At 37.8% G+C, this 20,432-nt stretch overlaps 1 protein-coding gene across 1 annotated transcript in view; it reads left to right on the forward strand.

Moving 5' to 3' along the window:
* LOC140233133 (glycogen phosphorylase, brain form-like) overlaps positions 1–20,432 on the forward strand; it is a 35,894-nt gene that overhangs the window by 2,676 nt on the left and 12,786 nt on the right. The window contains exons 2-5 of the mRNA XM_072313251.1: positions 9,656–9,757; positions 15,088–15,166; positions 16,321–16,424; positions 19,714–19,845. Coding sequence (XP_072169352.1) covers positions 9,656–9,757; positions 15,088–15,166; positions 16,321–16,424; positions 19,714–19,845 — 417 coding nt within the window. The remainder of the gene's footprint in view (positions 1–9,655; positions 9,758–15,087; positions 15,167–16,320; positions 16,425–19,713; positions 19,846–20,432) is intronic.

The raw sequence follows: 20,432 nt of genomic DNA on the forward strand, positions 1-20,432 counted from the left end.
AGCTTGTATTGATGTGTTCCACTCTGTGATGATTCTAACTTCTTGGTATACATGGGTGTATGCAAGGGCGGGGGGGGGGGGGGGGGGTCTTGAGGGTCGTACGACCCCCTTCCCCCCCCCCCCCAAAAAAAAAAAAATAAATAAATAAATAAAAATAAAATAAAAAAAAAAAAATCAGAAGGTCCGCATTTTTGCAAAATACAATTTTTTTTTCTTAGGGCCTGTCCACAATGACCTAAATGAAAAAAAAAAAAATTCAGAAGGTCCGCATTTTTGCAAAATACAATTTTTTTTTCTTAGGGCCTGTCCACAATGACCTAAATGAAAAAAAAAAAAAAAAACCAACATTGACCAGGTACCAGCAAAGAGTCCAAACACCTTTGCCAATTGTGTGACATAATTCTAACCAAATTCCAGTCATTTTGACACTTGAGTCTGCCATCCGCTTCAAGCTGCGCTGCAATAGATTTTTGTGTCTCCCAGCAACTTATCGCAACTGGCTGAAAGTTACTCGCGCTTTAACCTGTGCCGGTTGTTTGCTGGAGCAACAGTTGAACACATGATTATTGTTTGCGCGCGCCGCCTTTACATAGGCTAGGCCTACTTTGTGATGAACAGCAACACAAACCTAGACGTGTCACTTCAGCAGGTGAACTGCACGCCAGTCACCAGGTCAGTGCCTAAGTTCTGTTTGAACTTACATAGGCTACCTTACAGCTTGGTTACTGTCAGTGAGCCCTAGCACTATGCACCTCCGTAGACTACAAAGGCACACACGTGGAAAAAGACGCGACGGATTCCATGTTTTAGCCATTCAGATTGTCCGTCAGTATTCATCTTCTTACCTTTTTTTATTTAAATGTTTCTCAAAATTCCACCAAAAGTGTGCACCAGACCGTTGAATTACAATTGTAAATTTTTATTTATTTTTTTTTTTTTCTGAGGACCTTTCCACAATGACCTAAATGAAAAAAAAAAACATTGACCAGGTACCAGCAAAGAGTCCAAAAACCTTCGCCAATTGTGTTACATAATTCTAACCAAATTCCAGTCATTCTGACATCGAGTGTGCCATCTGCTTCAAGCCACGCTGCAATAGATTTTAGTGTCTCCCAGCAACTTATCGCAACTGGCTGAAAGTTACTCAAGCTTCGCCCTGTGTCAGTTGTTTGCCGGAGCAACAGTTGAACACATGATTATTGTTTGCGCGTGTTACCTTTATACAGGCTAGGCCTACTTTGTGATGAACAGCAACACAAACCTAGACATGTCACTTAAGCAGTTGAACTGCACGCCAGTCAGGTCAGCTGTTTGAACTTACAAAGGCTACCTTGCAGCTTCGTTACTGTCAGTGAGCTCTAGTGCTATGCACCTCCATAGAATACAAAGACACACACGTGGAAAAAGATGTGACAGATTCCATGTTTTAGCCATTCAGATTGTCCCTCAATATTCATCTTCTTACCTTTTTTTATTAAAATGTTTCTCAAAATTCCACCAGACCATTGTAAAAATGCAGAAGATCCAATTTAAAAGATTAAATTGTAAAAATGCAGATTCAGAAGATTACAATTCAGAAGTATTCAGAAGATTACAAAGATACAAAATTCAGAAGATTACAATTGTAAAAATGCAGAAGATCCCTCGTGAGAGGGGGACCCCTCCCATCTCCTCCCTGCTCTTTCCACCTCTGTATACAATGACAGCTAGTGACTGGAAAAAACAACAACACACAATTCAGGCACTCTCATTGTGCTGAATATTTGTTTTTCACCTTTTTTATCGAAAAATAACAATATTCTTAATATTCCCCCAGAAAGTGTGCAGCAGATAGTTGAATTCAAGTCTAAATAATATATGTAAAAGCTCCCTCATGTGGAAGGGGGTGGGGGAATAACACCATCCCCCCGGTCTGTCCATCTCCACAGACTTGGTACACAGTGAAGACGCAGACACAGAAAAAGAGGTGAAAGATACCATATATTGTAGATTAGTCTTGAACATTCCATAAAGTTTCTACCTTATTGATTGACAATTATACAAAGATTCCACCAAAGTGTGCACCAGATCATTCAATTTCAGTCCTAAATATATGAAAGAGCCCTCATGTGGGAGGGAATTACCCCTTTCCACCCCCCATTTGGTCTATCTCCACTGAAAAAGTGCAGACACACATGCAGAAAACGAGGTGACATAGACATCATTCACATTGTTCTTGAACATTCAGTTTTCTAACTTTTTGATTGATAATTAATTTTCACAAAACATATTCCACCACAAGTGTACACTGGATCGTTCAATTTTAGTTAACAAATTGCAAAAATTTTCTCATGTGGGAGGGAGATTTCCCCTCTCACACCCTCCCTCTTCGGTCCATCTCCATAGACTTTGATAGTACACAGTGAAAGGACGCAGACGCGGTGTAAAGGAAATTGTGTCAGACACCACAATTTAGCCCTTCACATTGTTCTTGTAAATATTAATTTTTCTTACTGTTTGATTGAATGTTAACCCCAAAAGTATGCCCCAGATCGTTGAACTCCAGTTCTAAAAATGCAAAGCTCCCTGTGTGGGAGGGGGACACTCCCTCCCACACCCTCCTCTTCTGTCTATCTCCCCTGACTTATTAGCACACAGTGAAGATGCACGCAGATTGGAAAAAATGGTGACAGACCCCTCAATTTATCCATTCTGATTATCTTTGAACATCTATATTTCTTGCTTTTTGATTAACAATTTTCCAAATATTTTCCCCCAAAAAGTGAACCAGTTTGTTGAATTTCAGTTCTAAAAATGAAAAATATCCTTTGTGTGGGCCCACACTTTCATCCTGCCCCCCCCCCCCCCCCCCCCCCGGAAAATATTCCTGTGTACGGCATAGCTAGTATGATGGGGGACATTCGAATGCGCGCGCATGCGCCTTACCGTATTTTATTTTCTTCACATACTATCTTTCATTGCAAAAAGGTAAAAAAAATCCAGGATACACCCCTGGTATAAATGAATACTTGAAGCAGTTTTCATGCCTCTGCCACGAAGTGACGCCGGAGGCATTATGTTTTCGGGTTGTCCGTCCGTTCGTAATCAGTTTTGTGGACAGCATAACTAAAAATCTGTTTGAGGTATCCTAATGAAACTTGGCAGGTATATGTATGAGGGGGTGAAGTTGTGCCTATCAACTTATGGGCAAACATGCTGAAGGTCAAAGGTCAAGGTCAAATGCACAAAATTTCACTATTTCCTCTATATCTATGGAATGCCTGAAGGTATTTTCTTGAAACTTAATGTATACATGTAGTGACATGTATTACCCAATCACAATTCTCAAGTGAGAGTTTTGGGTCATGAGGTCAAAGTTCAAAGGTCAAGTGAAAATGTAAAAATTTAATTTTTTTTTCCATATCTTGGAAAGCATTCCAGGTATCTTCATGGGACATTGACTGGCAGGGATTATCTAGGGAATTTTTGGGTCATGAGATCAAGATCAGGGGGTACTATGTCCCATGAAGATACCTGGAATGCTTTCCAAGATATGGAGAAAAAGGTCAACTCATTATTAAAATTTCACTTTTTCCATCATATTCATGCAATATGTGCAAGATTTTTCTTGAAACTCGGTATATACATGTAATACCCAGTAGAGATTCTCTGGGAAGTTTTTGGCCAAGGAGGTCAAAGGAGATAGTGAGATAGTGCACTACTAGCCCAACCAGATGCCATACAAAGCACGGTGTCCCAGTGCGCCGGCTGTGTATAGTTAGTGCACTACGAAATGGAAGCATACGGACTGCAGTGTGACTGGGACCGAGCAAATTTTTTCTATGATTGAGGAATGTTCCTCCAACGAAAAAAAGAATCAATATTGATATGAAAAATCACCAAATACAGGCCATTTTGTGACGCGAACTTTGTGATCTTTCACCAAATTTTCACAAATTCAGAAGGACTAGTCCCTCAAATAAACATAAATTTTGGAATTCTTACGAACATTTGAGCAGCAAAGTCTGTTTTTGTATGGTAGCCTAGCGGAAAATTGCAAAGTAGAAGAAATAGGAAAATGTTTGAAGTGGTCACCCATCATACTATACTGTGGGGTCAAAACTACAAGGTCACACAGAATTTGCAGGGGTCAACCGATTATCACCAAATTCTAATTGATTCTTTCCTGTCACTATCCAAAGATTCCCTGAACATGTGGTGCAAATTCATTCACCTGTTCTCTTGTTATCTTGTACACACAAACCCCCCCCCCCCAAAAAAAAAACAAACAAAAACAAACAAACAAACAAACATATATATGGAACCCTTTACATAACCCCCTGCCGATTTTCAACGGCGTGGGTAATTATATATCATAAAATACATATTCAAATATACACATGAATAATGCATCTCACACCCCCCCCCCCATTACTAAAAAAAAAAAAGAAAAAAAAAGCTAAGGATTATGACAAGCATCTAGTCTTGATTAATTTTTGTGTCAAATAGTAAGACCACAAGTATTTAAAAAGATTTCCTAATTTGGCACTGTTTTGACGCATTATGTAGAAAGGAAATGAAGACAGACGTACCGATGTGATCATGCCGTGACATCTTGTCAGTGTTAAGGATATCTTTCGTCTTGTAATGATAAAAGAATTAGATTATCGAGTTTTATTTTCATTTTCGATCTTAACAGAAATGTTACTTTGATGTTATCTGTAGAAAAGTCATGCTGTCCTAATCAGCTTTGTACAATAATCATCTTTTGAAATATATATTTTTTTATGTTTGAAATATTTAGAAATAGTGTAAAAGTGGATATTTTTGTGCGACTGATTTTTCGCGCTTGGCCGGGTGAGAAGAGTTTCACATGTTTTTAATTCCGCGGAATCAAGACATACAATAACTACTGGAACATATTGCATGCAAAAATATTCACATGCTTTTATTGTCACGCTAGCTTACCGCGAAAATTTCAACACTGTGAAAATGTCCACTTTTACAATACTATAAAAAAAAGGTATACTTGTCATTGACTATAGAGCATTGTGAAGGATTTCAAAACAACATGTCGGCAGAATACGTGTGAGCTGTTATTTCCATGCACAGGTATACAATTGTACATTGTATTTTTAGCTCACCTGAGCCGAAGGCTCAAGTGAGCTATTGCGATCGCTCTTCGTCCGTCGTCCGTCGTGCGTAAACTTTTACATTTTCATCTTCTTCTTGAGAACCCCTGGACCGATTTTCACCAAACTTGGCAGGTAGCATCCCTAGGGGGATAGGATCTCACTTTGTTCAAGTGGGCACCATACTCCACCTGGGGGGCCCCCAGAGGGGCCCAACCCCCCCCCCCCCAAAAAAAAAAAAAAAAAAAAAATTAAGGAATCTTAAAAAATCTTCTTCTCTAGAGCCAGAAGTGATAAAGCTTAGTTAATACTATGAATTAGTACATTGATGACTGTAGTTTCAGATTTGTTCATGGCGGAATCAGGGGTGCCCCCCTTGGGACCCAGGGGAGGGGGGTGGGGAGGGGTCCTAATGGGGCCCAAATTGTACATTTTCATCTTTTTCTTGAAAATGCCATTATGAATTTTCACCAAAGTTGGCAGGTAGCATCCCTAGGGGGAAAAAATTTCATTCCCATCAAATGGGCACCATGCTCCACCGGGTGGCCCCAGGGGGGCCTAAACTTGGTCCGAAATTGAAAATTTTCATATTTTTCTTGAAAACCCTATATTACCAGTTTTCACCAAACTAGGCAGGTAGCATCCCTAGGGGGATAGAATCTCAATTCCATCAAATGGGCACCATGCCCCACCTGGGGGCCCCAGGGTCCTACCCCCCCCCCCCCCCTCCTGTAAGGAATCTTTACAGATTTTCTCTAGAACTTGAAGTGATTGAGCTAAGTTAATACAATGAGTCAGTATATTGATGACTGTTGTTTCAAGTTTCTTCATGGGAGAATCAGGGGTGCCCTCCCCCCCCCCCCCCCCACCCCATTGGGACCCAAGGAAGTGGGATGGGATGGGGGGGGGGATGTCCAAATGCAGGCCTAAATTTTCATCTTCTTGCTGAAAACAACGTAATGGATTTTCACCAAATTTGTCAAGTAGCATTCGCATAGGGATAAGATCTCATAGTGTTTGAATGGACACCATGCTTTCCTTGGGGGCCCCAGGGGTCCAAACCTCCTAAATCAATGAATATTAAATAATATTTTTCTCTAGTTCTAATAAAAAATGATAGGGCTTTAAGTCTTTTTTCCCAAGCTGCATAATCCAATATTCTATAAAGTACAGTGTACTTGGCAGGTCTTTTTACCAGTGTGATGGAATATGTAATGCCCCCATTCTCAAAGCTACCCCCACCACAAGTTTCCAATGTTCTCAGGTAAGAGTCTGCAAGAATGCATGGAAGGTGAACTTGCGATACTCAGGTGAGCGCGTGACCTCCGGGTCTCTTGTTGGGAATAAGGAAGCCACAGACATCTTTACATAATCATCTTTTTTGGCATCGACCTAATGCCTATAAATCCATTTGTGATATTTTCACATGTTGTTAAATTGGCAGCTCAACAGTGATTCGCAAAAATTCTTGAAAATTAAGCCCTCGCGATAATAACAGCTTTTACAGTGTACCATTTATTATCATGCTTGATTTCATATTTGCAGCAGCTGCAGGATGCATACATGTAAAGCGAATCACACTAGGCATTAAAAAGATAGTTCTCATACTTGTCTGCAATGGAGTATTTGGGTGAGGGCCCTTCACTTCACTGGCCAATTGCTCATTCACTTCAATTTAACTCATCAGTCAATGTCAGTTGCCTTTTGAAAACAGGGAAGTTGGTTTGTAACAATAATACAATGAATGGCAATGACAAGAAAAAAACAAAACACCACATGTCCTGTTATTCATGGTTTTATTACTCATTGTATTGCTGTAGAGTAGAATCCAATATACCACTGCAGTATCAGATGCCTTCTTTAGACCAGAGTATTGTATGTGATCACCTTTGAATTAATTCATTCTGTAATTTTCACAGCTGTCTGCAGAATTAGAGTGACCACTTCATGTCTTCCTAGGCTGCTAATGACACTCTTGAATTTTCTGAAAAGTTAATCAAATGGGGAGTTTACATGTATACCTATAAGATATGCCATAAGTAGTGATGTAGTGGCAATCCAATCATGATGAAGTAGCAAACCCTACATAGCCTGTATTGTGACCCTTCGTGCCAAACTCATTACAATTACACCGTGCTCGGGTTACGTGTGGACGGTGGAGCACCAAATGGCAGCCGCCATCTGACGTCTCGTCGCTGCTTTCATTAATACCCTATTCAGGGGATGTATGGGAGCCATCACAGTGTATGATCCCAACACACATGCAACAGTGTGCATGAGATTGACTGAAGTGTGATATTTATGGGTTGATTGAAGCTGTCAGATGAAATTGATACCCAGGATGAAAATAAGGATGTACCCTATGGTGGTACTTATGTATTGTCAGTTTACCATTTTTGCATATCATTTTAAATACAAATTGCTTTTTCTATTTTCCAGGATACTGTATAAGCTGTTATTTTCGCAAGGGTTTAATTTTCACGAATTTCGAGAATCACAGTTGGATCGCGAATTTAACAACACGCGAAAATGTCTCCATGCGCCCTGTTAATAGTGCATTAACGTATTAATTAAAGCGTCGGCGTCAATTCGTGAAAACAACATCTCGCGAAAATATCTATGGCCTCGTCATTCGCGAAAATATCTGTACGCGAAAATAACAGTACTCTAAATATACAGTACTCTAAATTTTGTACCATTTACCAAATATCTGTACGCGAAAATAACAGTACTCTAAATATACAATACTCTAAATTTTGTACCATTTGCAAAAAAATTTTGTGCAAGAATAATGCCAAAAGGTGTCACCAAAGCAGCCATTATATTTCTTTGGAATAGATCTGTTTCAAATTCTGAGCAGGGCAAAGGTTTAACATGACGTGTTTCTTAACCCATTTTAACTTTTACAACGAAGTCAACAAAATTATGAAGCAAAGACATAGAGTCAGAAAGCTATCTTGTCTAGATCCAAATGACGTACAGGAGTAACGTAAATGCTCCTGGCTACAGTGTATCTGAGCATCAAGCAGCATGCAGTCATCAATATGATCAAGTGTTGATCAATGACTCACTGCTCTGTGTCTTTTTCATTGGGGGGTGGGGGATCAACTCTGAATGTTTTCTATGAAACGTCATTAGTATGCCTTTAAATCACATTGCTGAGAATTTTGTGTTGTGCTAGAAATGCCAGTATTACAAGTATGATGTTGAGGAAGTCTACACAATGTTGATACAGTAACATACAAATATGTAAGCCTTTTCAGTCCATTTAAAACCGTGATGTATGTGATCTAAGCTTTTCATTGGTTCAAGTCTTGTGTTGATACAAGCTTGTAATGTTAGACACCGTTTACAGGGCGAGGCGAGGCCGCGGCCGAGCCCACCTTCATTTAAGTGTAAACGCGCAAAAGGCCAAATGCGAGGCCAAAATTGGCCTCGCATTTGGCCACGCTCTGGAGGTGGTCTCGGCCGCGGCCGAGCCCGGCCTTTTCTCAGTGTAAACGCAAACTGGGCCAAATGCGCGGCCAATTTTAGTCTGGCTTCCAAACCCTCTGCCTGTACTATTTCGCTATTCAGGATATTAACCCCCTCAACGTCAAAAACTAGTATAGTTTAAGGTGGTTTTGTCCTGCAAATGATTTTTTCCTTCGGCAAAGGCCTTTGCCCGGATGGCGACTTCGTCGCCACGGAATCCAGTTGGCAAAGAGTCTGAAAACCGGACTATACCAAATTGCGTTTGTTTACAAGCAGAGTGCCACTACGACAAGATATTGAAAGGTTTGAATCAAAAGCGCAGCCGAGCCCGGCTGTGTAAACGGACAAAATTGCAGGGCTCGACCCCGCAATTGAGGCTGGGCTCGGCCGCGGCTAGGCCCAGCCCCGCACTGTAAACGGGGTCCTAGAAAATTTACCATCTCTTTAGTGAACTTTTCTGAAGATATTGAGCTATCAGTTGTCTAGAAATATGTATCCTTCATGTGTTATAAGTGCCCCCCCTTTTTTGTATGAGTGTAGTGGCTTAGATTTCTGTGAACAGATATTTTTGTGAATTGCTCCTTGTCAGTTTTGGCAAGCATTTTCACTTAGGTTGTTATGTATGTTTACATTTTATAATATTGAATATCCCAGGATAGTCCACAAGGGGTGTTAGCATGTTGCTGCTACATTGAATTCTTGTGCAGCATGCTCAAAAGCCAGCAACATGCTGTGCAGCAGGATTGGTGACATGTTCAAAATAAAATGTAATCAAACATGCATAAAAACACGCGCAAAACTTGAGAAACATCAAACTACAGTCTACTTGGATAAATTGTGCGCAAAACATGAGACAGAACATTGAATGTAGTATCTCTCGGCAGCTCAACAGGAAATAAATTACAGAATATTACAACATAATGATACATGTACATGTACTAGTTGCCAGGTGTTATCCATAGGTGCCGTGTTACAAACCTGAGGATTAATGAGTTGTGTAAATGAAGCAGGGAGTTCTATGACAAACACTACCAGGAGAATAACATTCATATTGTTTGTCTTTGTTTCAGCGTGTTTACTACCTCTCGCTGGAGTACTACATTGGCCGTACCTTGACCAACACCATGGTCAACCTGGACATTCAGAGTCAGTGTGACGAAGCCCTTTATCAGGTGTGTAATCTGTGGTCAAAATTCGTGCACATTTTTCATTTGAATGAAGATAGTCTTTGTGTGTTTGTGTTACATGCTTTGTTTATTTCTCATGGCATTATGGATGACAATCGTAGTGCAAACTCCTAATCACCTGCAGGGAGAAACCAAAAATTCAATACACACTAGGTTAGACTGGCATTTGATTTTGTAGATCTGTGCAAATTAATATAGTATAGGGCCTGATGTGTGTGCACTGCATGCATTGGATTAATGTGTATGCCAGATTTAAATATATTCGCATATAGCGGAGTTTAGACTTGCTACAAGGCATTTGATGATAAATAGCCGTGATTTTAAAGGCCCACCAATAGATTTTGCGTTGAAATTTTGAGGCAAACAGCAGAATTCAATTTGTTCTCTTTGGAAAGCTCAACCTGGTCTTTATTGTGTTGACCATCAAACTTAAAAGAGCTCAAAGACTGTGTTCAGTAAAAGATGCCATTTGGGATTAGTGTTGGAGACCAGAAGATTTCTGTTCATGCACCAATATAGTGTAGTGATTTTAGCATCAATACTGAGTCCTTTCAGAAACTTTTTTCGCAAAATGTGAACAGTATCATATTCTCTTTATCATTCAGAGGATTTATGTTACATTTTTCAAGAAGCATTAAAATTGTTTTCTAAACTTTAGTGTCTGGGCTTTAATAATGACAGATGTTGTAAAGTACCATCTTCACTCCACCAACTGTCCTAGATGATCATGTCTCCTTTGACCTTTCTCCAGATGTCAGCTACATTAATAATGATGCATGTTAACAGAGCTTGTCATCCACCACATACAATGTACCTCACTTCATGAACCCTGTGTCTCATTCTGACATTTTCAAACAAGAGCCGTAGCATTGTTAGAGAAGCTGTCTTACATGCAAGCAAGTGTCCATTTACCATTTTATAGGTTTTAAAAGTCCTTAAAGATAATAAAAAGTTTTGGTACCTCAAAAGTTTCCCTGAATTTCCCTGTCTTGGTTTGTGTTTCACGTTAAAGTACGTTGTCTGTGAGAATTACTCGCCCCAAAGTGCTCTCATGTCTTAGTAATCATGCAATAATGGTTTCGTACCAGAGCCGTCGCCGTACAGCGTCGATAAATATTGTACGAAACCACTGACTGCGACCAGCAGCGTGCAGCCCATTGTACGCATAGCTAACTGCGACCAGCAGCCCCATACGCATAGCGTAATGGGGCTTCGCATTGTAACATTCAGGATCATGGCAGAATTAGTATCGCGGGTAAATGTCAATTTAAAATCCCAAAATTTCTTCGAATTTGAAGACTTACCAATTAAGTTGAAGTATTGAAAACAGGCTTCGAACAACGTTTGGTTCTGCCAATAGTCCCTTTCTTTTCGAATTGATGACTGAATGTGACTCGGTCGAGAGGACCTTGGGAGAGCTACATACACCATGGACCGATGCATACACTGACTACTACGGCCAGCGCATGCGCACACAAACATCTTATCCGTTGATATAGGATTTGAAATTTGTGCGCATGTGATGTGTTTGCATGCACTGGCTGTAGTATTCAGTGTACATGGTGTATGTAGCTCTCCCAAGGTCCTCTCGGCCGAGTCACATTCAGTCATCAATTCGAACAGAAAGGGACTGTAGGCAGAACCAAACGTTGCCCGAAGCCTGTTTTCAATACTTCACCTTAATTGGTAAGTCTTCAAATTGAAGAATTTTTGGGATTTTAAGTTATTATTTACTCCGCGATACTAAATCTGTCATGATCCTGAATGCTACAATGCGAAGCCCGATTACGCTATGCGTATGGGGCTGCTGGTCGCAGTTAATTGCATGATTACTAAGACATGAGAGCACTTTGGGGCGAGTAAGTCTCACAGTGTTAGTTATATGAAAGGTACTTTAATCTGAAACACAAACTAAGACAAGGAAATTTTTGAGGTACCAAAACTTTTTATTATCTTTAATCTGCAAGGTTGGTTTGGTGGGTTATTATTATTATTATTATTATTTATTTTTTTTAAATAGGCAATGCATAAATGCAATGTTGGTCTGATTGTCCAACAAATATTTGCCAAAGACTGAAATGCACCTACCTGGTATTTCATTTTGGAACATGTCAAATCATCATGAGTTTTCAAAGTTTTCCAAGGAACAACGTGAATCACAGTCGACAGCGATATGACTGACAAGTTTTGATGGTATTGAACATTAATGACTTGCACACTGTTTCATACAGCATGATATCATGCCATATCTTAATTTTATGGTTGTTATGCTGAAAACCTGTAGACAAAGTTTGAAAATTAGTAGTACATGTATTTGAGCAGTGTGAAGAAGTCAGAAAAACAGGATGACAGCAGTTCTTCAAGTCGCATTTGAAATAAGAAAGTTATTGAATTTTAACATGCTAATATTTTTATTAAATAGTCATATTAGTAACAGCCGTACAAGCACAGTAGAACAGGGGATTGTATCATCAACTCACAATGCTCCCATTGGTTTGTAAACCTTTCCCAAATTAGAAAAATGTTGCTTTGGGTCAATAATTTAGCAGTTGTGACCTCTCTCTTCTATAGGCGTGTATTGTTGTCAAGTTAGACTACATTGGGATCTAATGTGATACAAAGGACACAACTGATTTGTTTTTATTTCAGTAAAGAAGATAGGATTGAGTGAAACACCAACAGGTACACCTGAGAGATGTGTGAACAATCATCACATTTTGTAATGTTTGTGTGTGGTTGCTACAATGTACTAATGTCAGTGTTAAGTGAATGCCTGGTATATATTTTGTAAAAACATGCGAAACTTTCTTCCATGTAATTCCATATCTTTTGTATAGGTCTGATTATGATAATTGACCTTGACCATTTTCTTTTTGTTTGATTTTACTCTAGATGTTATAGCCAATTAAGATATAATGTAGAATTTGCCCTGTAAATCTAGGTACATTTTACCTAGAAGTGATTAATGATGTTTGAATGCAACTGAATTTGAGATGGTTCATTAAGTTCTGAAAATATGTACAGTTGTAGCTTATTTAGGTGATGTGCAAATACATTGTACTTTGGCTGGTACATGTATATAGCCTTTTTGTAATACAACCTATACAGTAAATAGCTTTGTGCTGGCTGGGGTGTTAATTTTATGCTGAAAATATTAGAATTGTTTGGCCATGAAATTCTAGAAGTTTCAAGAAAAAAAAAATTGTGTGTTGCCATTACCTCATGCACTGACTTCAAATCGTCAAAAACTGATTGAATCTGGGCCAATAATTGTTTAGATGTAAACAGATAGTAACCTACTGTGTGAAAGTAAATCCCTAAATGAAAAACAAACAAACAAAGAAAGCTTCAGTTGTTTTTGACAAAAAGGTACAATTGTAAATCAAAGGGCTTAAAATTATTGTAGTTCGTAGCATTAAGCAACTGTGATCATGGTATTAACTGTACAGTATTATCTGCTTTCAGCAGCTGGGAAATGTATGGAGGTGTGCTGTGGCGTTTGATACAATCACTAAGGCCAGCTCAGCTTCCCTGGATAGGGAATTTAGGGTCGGGTGTTGCTGTTTGCTCTGCCAATATGTATGGGGCAGGCCTTCTCTCAAGTTATTTCCTTGTGGGCACACACACATACACACAGATTGCAAGGAGGCATTGATCTAGTTTTTGTGTGTAGGCAAGAGGATGTAGTGCATATCACTTTCAAATTGAGGTTTGAGATCCTTGTAGAAGCAGGTCAACGTCTGTCCTTTGCTTTGCTGCTGAATGAAGGCATTCCTCCCAATTAACATCCAGCTGTCATCATAATGTCTTATAGATACATTGTACATGAACATACATGTAAATGCAACGTTTCTACAGCAGTAACATTTCTTCATTGTATGGCTGTGTTAGAATATAAGTCAGTAGAGATCTGCTTTTTACCAGGAGAATTTATGACTTTGTTTACTGTATACACAGAATATTTCACAAGGGTTTTATTTTTGCAAATTTTGCAAGTCAGCACTGTGCTATTTGCAAATTTTAAGGACACGCAAAAATATTCACTCTGATCTAGATGTGAATATGACTCGCACGCATGCATTCTTTCACTCAGTACTGTACTCCATGATTACAAATTTAACCACTCACAATGTTATCAGAAGTCCCCGATTCCCAAAAAAATTAGACTTGCTAATATTTATGGCATATGTAGTATTCCAGTATGGAGGTTAGAAATGGCAAAAAAAAAAGCGCAGTTGATTCAAATCTCTTCACAGAGCATCTCCTAATGTAGCCATGAAATACACTTTACAGCCAACACAGCCAAAAGTATGTATACAGCAGTTCTACAGCATGTATCGTCAGGGTGGATTGTCATTTACATGTTCTTGGGCAAATGCTGTATAATGTGTGTGCAGATGATGGCTGATATACTTTTAAGGGGAAGACGTGGAAGTTACAGTAGGAAACAAGTTATGACCAAGGAAGTGTTGTATGTAAAGCCAAACAAATGATTTGAAAGTAACCTGACATTGCATTCCCTTATTTTTTTTTTTTTCATTCTCACTCCTGCAGCAATTTTGTTTAGCCATTCATTTCCAGAATGTTTTACTCAATCAAGAAACTTTTTCAAATTACTAGTAGTAAGGCTGGCTACTACAGTATACAATTATACATTGTCATTACCGGCAGAGTGATTGCAAACAAATATTAACTAATATCATTTTCCATTATTTTTAAAATGATACATCAAATATAATTTGATATATTATTTTGAGATGTACACTCTCTCGATGTTGTAGGTTAGAGTGAATGTTTGGATTCTGGAATCATTAGGCTTTTACTGGTGACGTGTTCTTGCTGCATAGGCGTAGGGTTCGAACGTGAATTTTTTGTGATGATTAGGCTTACATCCTTGTATATTCATAGGTTGATGTGAATATACTAGATACTGAAAAACGAATGTTTGTGTGCATTTTAATTTCGCGAATTTCAGGAGAGCCAAGATTCACGAAATGAAAATGCATACAAAAGTTCTTGTCTACACTATATAATGCATTGAATGTTAGAGGCAACTCGCGAAAATTTCATGCTGCGAAAAAGGCATTCGGCTGCAATTCGCAAATATGTGTAAAATTTCTGTGATGATCAATCCTATAGTCTGATTTGTTATTTTCTTGTGTTTGTCAACTGGTCTAAAGTGATTCTTGTTTTGATATGGCATTGATTTTTATTTATGTGTGCATGTACAGCCTGTAGGTTGGTGTGAATATACAATGTAAACATTTTCCTGTTTTATAGTAATGCTCATATTTGAATATGTTTATCGTCTTTAGGTTGGTCTGAACATTGAGGAGCTGGAAGAGATAGAGGAGGATGCTGGCCTGGGAAACGGTGGTCTGGGCAGATTGGCAGGTAACCAGGCAGTCCTTGCCCCTAACAGCATCCTGAGAACAGATCAAATCAAATCTGTGTATCATGAAACCCTTTGAGACTGCACACTCTGCCCATCATACTCTTGTGAGGCACATGAGTGGGAAGGGGTGAAATAACAGTGAGCTGTAGTTCATAGATTTTCTGTCTGTCACATAGATATTTCATTCCAATGTAGCAGGTTGATTCATTTGTAGAGTCTTGTCTTGATTTTCTCTCTGAAAGCCATGCTCTCAATAATGCGGTGGTGGAATTCTGCAGTGTTTTCTGTATTGGTTGGCGCATTCGCATTGACAATGAAATACCCTGGTATTTCACATTATAGTAATGTCATTGCAAATAAACCACAAAAATGATAATGGTATTTAGAATGGTAATTCCAACTTCATGCAAAATTCGGATGTGAGATTTGAGTATGAGTTGTTTCATGATATATATACCAGTGACTGCACAGCAGTGTATTTCGATGTGATGTGACACACTGCTTGTCCATTTAATACCTATAGTTGATAAGCACATTTGCTGTGCTTACCAGAAGTACTGTGTACCATAGTGTTACATGAATGAGAAAGGTACCACTTGAATTACTGCAATATCTATTATGGTCATATTTCGCCAATGGTACCAACAAATTACTGTGGTATTTGATATCATGTTACTTTTTCATAGTGTGAGTGCACCTGCTGTTGATGTCAATTTTTTAATGGGAATATTTGGCTGAAAAAAAAAAAAACCAACAAAAACTATAATGGCTAGAACTTCATTTTTCTGCCTCATCTTGGCTATTCTGTTATTGTTTTCCATGGCCATGTCATGGTACGTACATTTTGTTAATGAGAAAGCAATGATATCCATGATGACTAGGTGCAAATAACTTGAGATAATTTTTTGAAACTTGGAGGCTAATTGTCTCACACTCAGTCATGCTTAAACTTTTGCAGCAGAGTGGAAGTCTGCATAGTTACTCTCTGGTATTTTCTGCTGATGTGTTGTCTAAATATCTACATGCAGCACATGAAAGGTGAATCCCAGTGTTTGTCCCTGGCTTTATTTTGTTTTCAGAAATATCATTGATTATAATTTAAAGATAATGTACAGATTTTGTGATGTTTATCGGCTGATTTTTTTCTCTGCAGCTTGTTTCCTGGACTCCATGGCGACGCTTGGCCTGGCAGCCTATGGATATGGTATACGCTATGACTATGGTATCTTTACCCAGAAAATCCAAGACGGAAAACAGGTAGGCTGGCAGTTTCATGATTGCCATGTTGGGATGGGATGAATCTTTGCTTCTTCTGCAACCTGTGGTGAAATATTCTAACAGTGAATTCTTATTTAGATGATAAATAGATCCATTTCAATGTTTTTGCTCTGTTAAGATTATAAGTTATGATATGTCAATTCTAGTAAGCAATGTGATTGTTACACAGTAAGTTCCTGTTTGTTATCAATTTAGGTAGACACACTAAGCACAAATATCCACCAGAGTTCTAAAGTGTACATAAAGTATAGTAAAATATTTGAAAGTAATTATTTGCAGTCATTAACCTGCATAGCGAAGTGATGATATTTTTTTTTAAAACTTTTTATTGGATGTAAACCAACAGGTAAACAACATATTTACAATATTTACAAAAGGTACACATAAAGTCAATATCAGCAAAGGTCAACAAATCACATGCTAAGTATACAGAATATTAATTATACCGAAGTTTAAGCTGTCAATATCTTGTGGGAATTGGTGTTATTTGTAAAATTATCAAATATTACCAAATATCATCACATAAAACGGGCATACAATTAAAAAAAAACAAAACAACAACATTATAGAGGGTTAAGTTGGATTGTCCATTTATTCAAATGGTTCGGTAATTTGTCTTTCTTTTCGGCAATCTTCTTTTCAATATTTTGTTTCATTTTTGCAAAAACCAGAAATGCCTCAAAAATTGGATGGCGATCTTGAAATTTGCACACATATATGAAATACTTCAAACATAAAAACAAAAAATTGATACATGTTTTATGTTTTGTTTCCTCATCAATACCAAACATTAGATGAAATGGTGAAAAATCCTCATTCCTTCCGGTTTCTTTTGAAATCAAAGAAATCAAATTATGCCAAAGCGGTTTAACTTTATGGCAATTAACAAACAAATGATCCAAAGTTTCAGGATGTTCATTGCAAAAAGAGCAATTTGGTGAATTCTTCTTTTTAATCTTAAAAAGAAAACTATTGATCCCTATGGCATTATGAAACATTTTAAAGTAAAATGCTCGTAGCTGAGTCTCGATTGTACATCTGAAATTGTTGGTATGATAAATAGTCCAATCTACCTCCTTTAAGTCCTCTCCTTCCTCTTGAAATACATCATTCCATTTATTTTCTGCCTTGCATGAATTCATAAAGCATCCCAACACACTATATGAATGACGTGGAACTTTTTTTACCCTCAGTAATTGTGAGACAATTGTATCATACAAATTTCCATTATCCTCATTCTGTTGGGGGAAGTCAAACCACTGTAAAAAGATTCCATTCATGAGGGAGTCATATTTCCTTCGATCTCTGATTGGAATATCATATTCGATGACTAATTCTTCAAAGAGCTTGACCCTAGATCCAGTGTATAACCGAGAAAGTTCAACTAAACCCTTTTCTAGCCAAATCGGATAATAAAAATATGATTTGATGATACTGAAGTAATTTCTCGAAATGACATACATGTAGTATACACTGTGTATGTATGATGTGCTTGTATACAGTGACTCAGCAAAGCTGTATTGAGTGGATTCTAAACAGAGTCGTGAAAATGCAAGATTACTGTTTCTTTTCAATTTATTGAATAATGCTCCATTGAAATACAAGGTGTAGACCAATGACTCTGCAGTTAACATTCATACATGTACCTATTGGACTATCCCAAGTGAAAACAGTCCTTATTGATCCCTGTCATGTGTGTCTGTCATGTGTGTGAAGCATGTATGGAGTGGAGTATATTCATATACGTATGTAATGTACAAGAGAAAAGAGAATGATTTTTGTCGTCGTTTATGATGATAAAGACAGAATCAACACAGAGCAATATTAAATGAATGTGAAATGATATTTGTCTGTGACATCAGTATGTCAACAGATAATGGTGTTCAAAAAGAACATCTAGGCTGAGACACAGTGTCCACAAGTCAGCACACAGAGTTAAAAGTCCATGTACACATTTTTTGCTGTTTGGTTTTCTGAATGAAACTTATGGTTAAAGGGATAGTATAGTATCGATGGAGATGAGAATTTGGGTTTTAACTTCTTGTGAGATACCAAGAAACCACTTATGAAATAGTACAGACCATACCATTCTTAAAGGAATTCAAGGTTTATTTGATGAGAATCGGTTATGGAATGACTGAGACATCCAAAACAAAGTAAAACAAAGCGATTGTAATAAAAGGTGGGTCCCACCTATCATTAGGATTGCTCTTTTTTGGATATCTCAGCCATATCAAAACCAATTTTCATCAAATAAATGTTGAATGCCTCTTGGAATTATATGTTCTTTCATAATTTCATAAAAGATTTCTCATTATCTCACCAAAAATGTTAGAAACCTCAAGTTAGATCTCAACCAAAACTATACAATCCCTTTAAAGAGAGTATTCACAGTAAACAAGTGGATGCTTCTTGAGATTGTTTGTGGCGTGTGCAGATTACTGATATGATTCATGAGTTAGGTTTAAACAGTGATGATATATTTGATCTGTAAATCGGTCAACAAAGCTTTTCAAAAAGTGGAAGAGAGATACATGTATGATGTATGGGCTCTAACTTCCATATATCTAGCAATGGCAATCTAGAAAAGAAGGAACGACTACCGAAAGCCTTTTAATCATGTTCTAATGTGTTTTTTGTTCTGATATTGTCATGAACATTGCATTTCAGTATTGATGTTATGTTAATGATGAAATTTGAGGGGTTTTTTTTTATTATCAGTAGTAATGATAATATTTTTTTTCACTGTTATTATTGTTACTACAGGTATTATTAATGTAGTTATTATTGTCATTACTATTATAATTATTATTATTATTATTATTATTATTATTATTATTATTATTATTATTATTATGCTGCTACTACTACTGTGATTATGATTATTATTATCGTTTTCATTATAATAATGATAATAATAAGTAGAAGTAGTAGTAGTAGTACTACTAGTAGTTGCATTGTTATAGTTGCATTGTTAATATTGTTGTCATTACTATATGTTATCATCATTATCTTTATATTACTGTTTTTGTTATAATCATTACTATCATCACAGTCGCAAGTATTGTTTGTGTGGTGTTTTATTGTGTTTTCATCACTATCACTGTGTGAAACTTTATGTGATATTGCATATCAATTAGTTTATTTTGATACATGATATACCCAAGTGTGTGTGTCTACAGAAGGTATTTAATGCTTGCCCCATGCATACCTCCAATCTAGATGCCAGTCTCTCAAATCTTGCCTCACTTCCTGCATCTTTGTGTAGGTTGAGGAACCAGATGACTGGCTGAGGTTTGGAAACCCATGGGAGAAAGCTCGCCCTGAGTACACCATCCCGGTCAACTTCTACGGACACACTGAAAACAAGGATGGAAAGGTCAAGTGGGTTGATACGAAGGTCAGTAGCATATAGATTGACCACAAGCAGTGCCCCCCCCCCCCCCCCCTTACTCAGGAATTGACCAAAGAACTTTCCTTCCCTGCCAACCAGCAGCATGCACCTGGAATCACCACAATCTTTCATGTAATATGATTTTCTGTTTGTATTCTATGTCCGCTTGTATTGTATGTTGAATCACCGAATAAATGATAGTAAAAATGATAGTCCGAAAGGGCTACAGTTGTAATTGAAAGAAAGGAAAAGGAAGTTCGGAATAAGATTTCTCAGAGACTCATTGTTATGTCATCAGCTGAATTCACTTTGTATTATGCTAGTTGGCTTCTATGAACCATTCTCAAGTGAAGTGTGTTGGAAATTATGAGTATTTGCAAGTCTGTGCCCCTACCACATGGCATATAGGGAGAAAAACCTTGTGCTGTTTGTAGAATATGAAGAGGAAAATAGATATAGGGAAGCATTCTCACTATTTGATCTTTCCAGTCCAACTTTCTTTAACATAGCGAAGCTGAGACATTATGTGAAAGAAACATGTGTACCTTTATTTAGGTATGAAATTGCAAATAAGCAAACCATTGTTCTAAGTC

Source organism: Diadema setosum, chromosome 1 (assembly GCF_964275005.1).
Source record: "Diadema setosum chromosome 1, eeDiaSeto1, whole genome shotgun sequence".
NCBI lineage: Eukaryota > Metazoa > Echinodermata > Echinoidea > Diadematoida > Diadematidae > Diadema > Diadema setosum.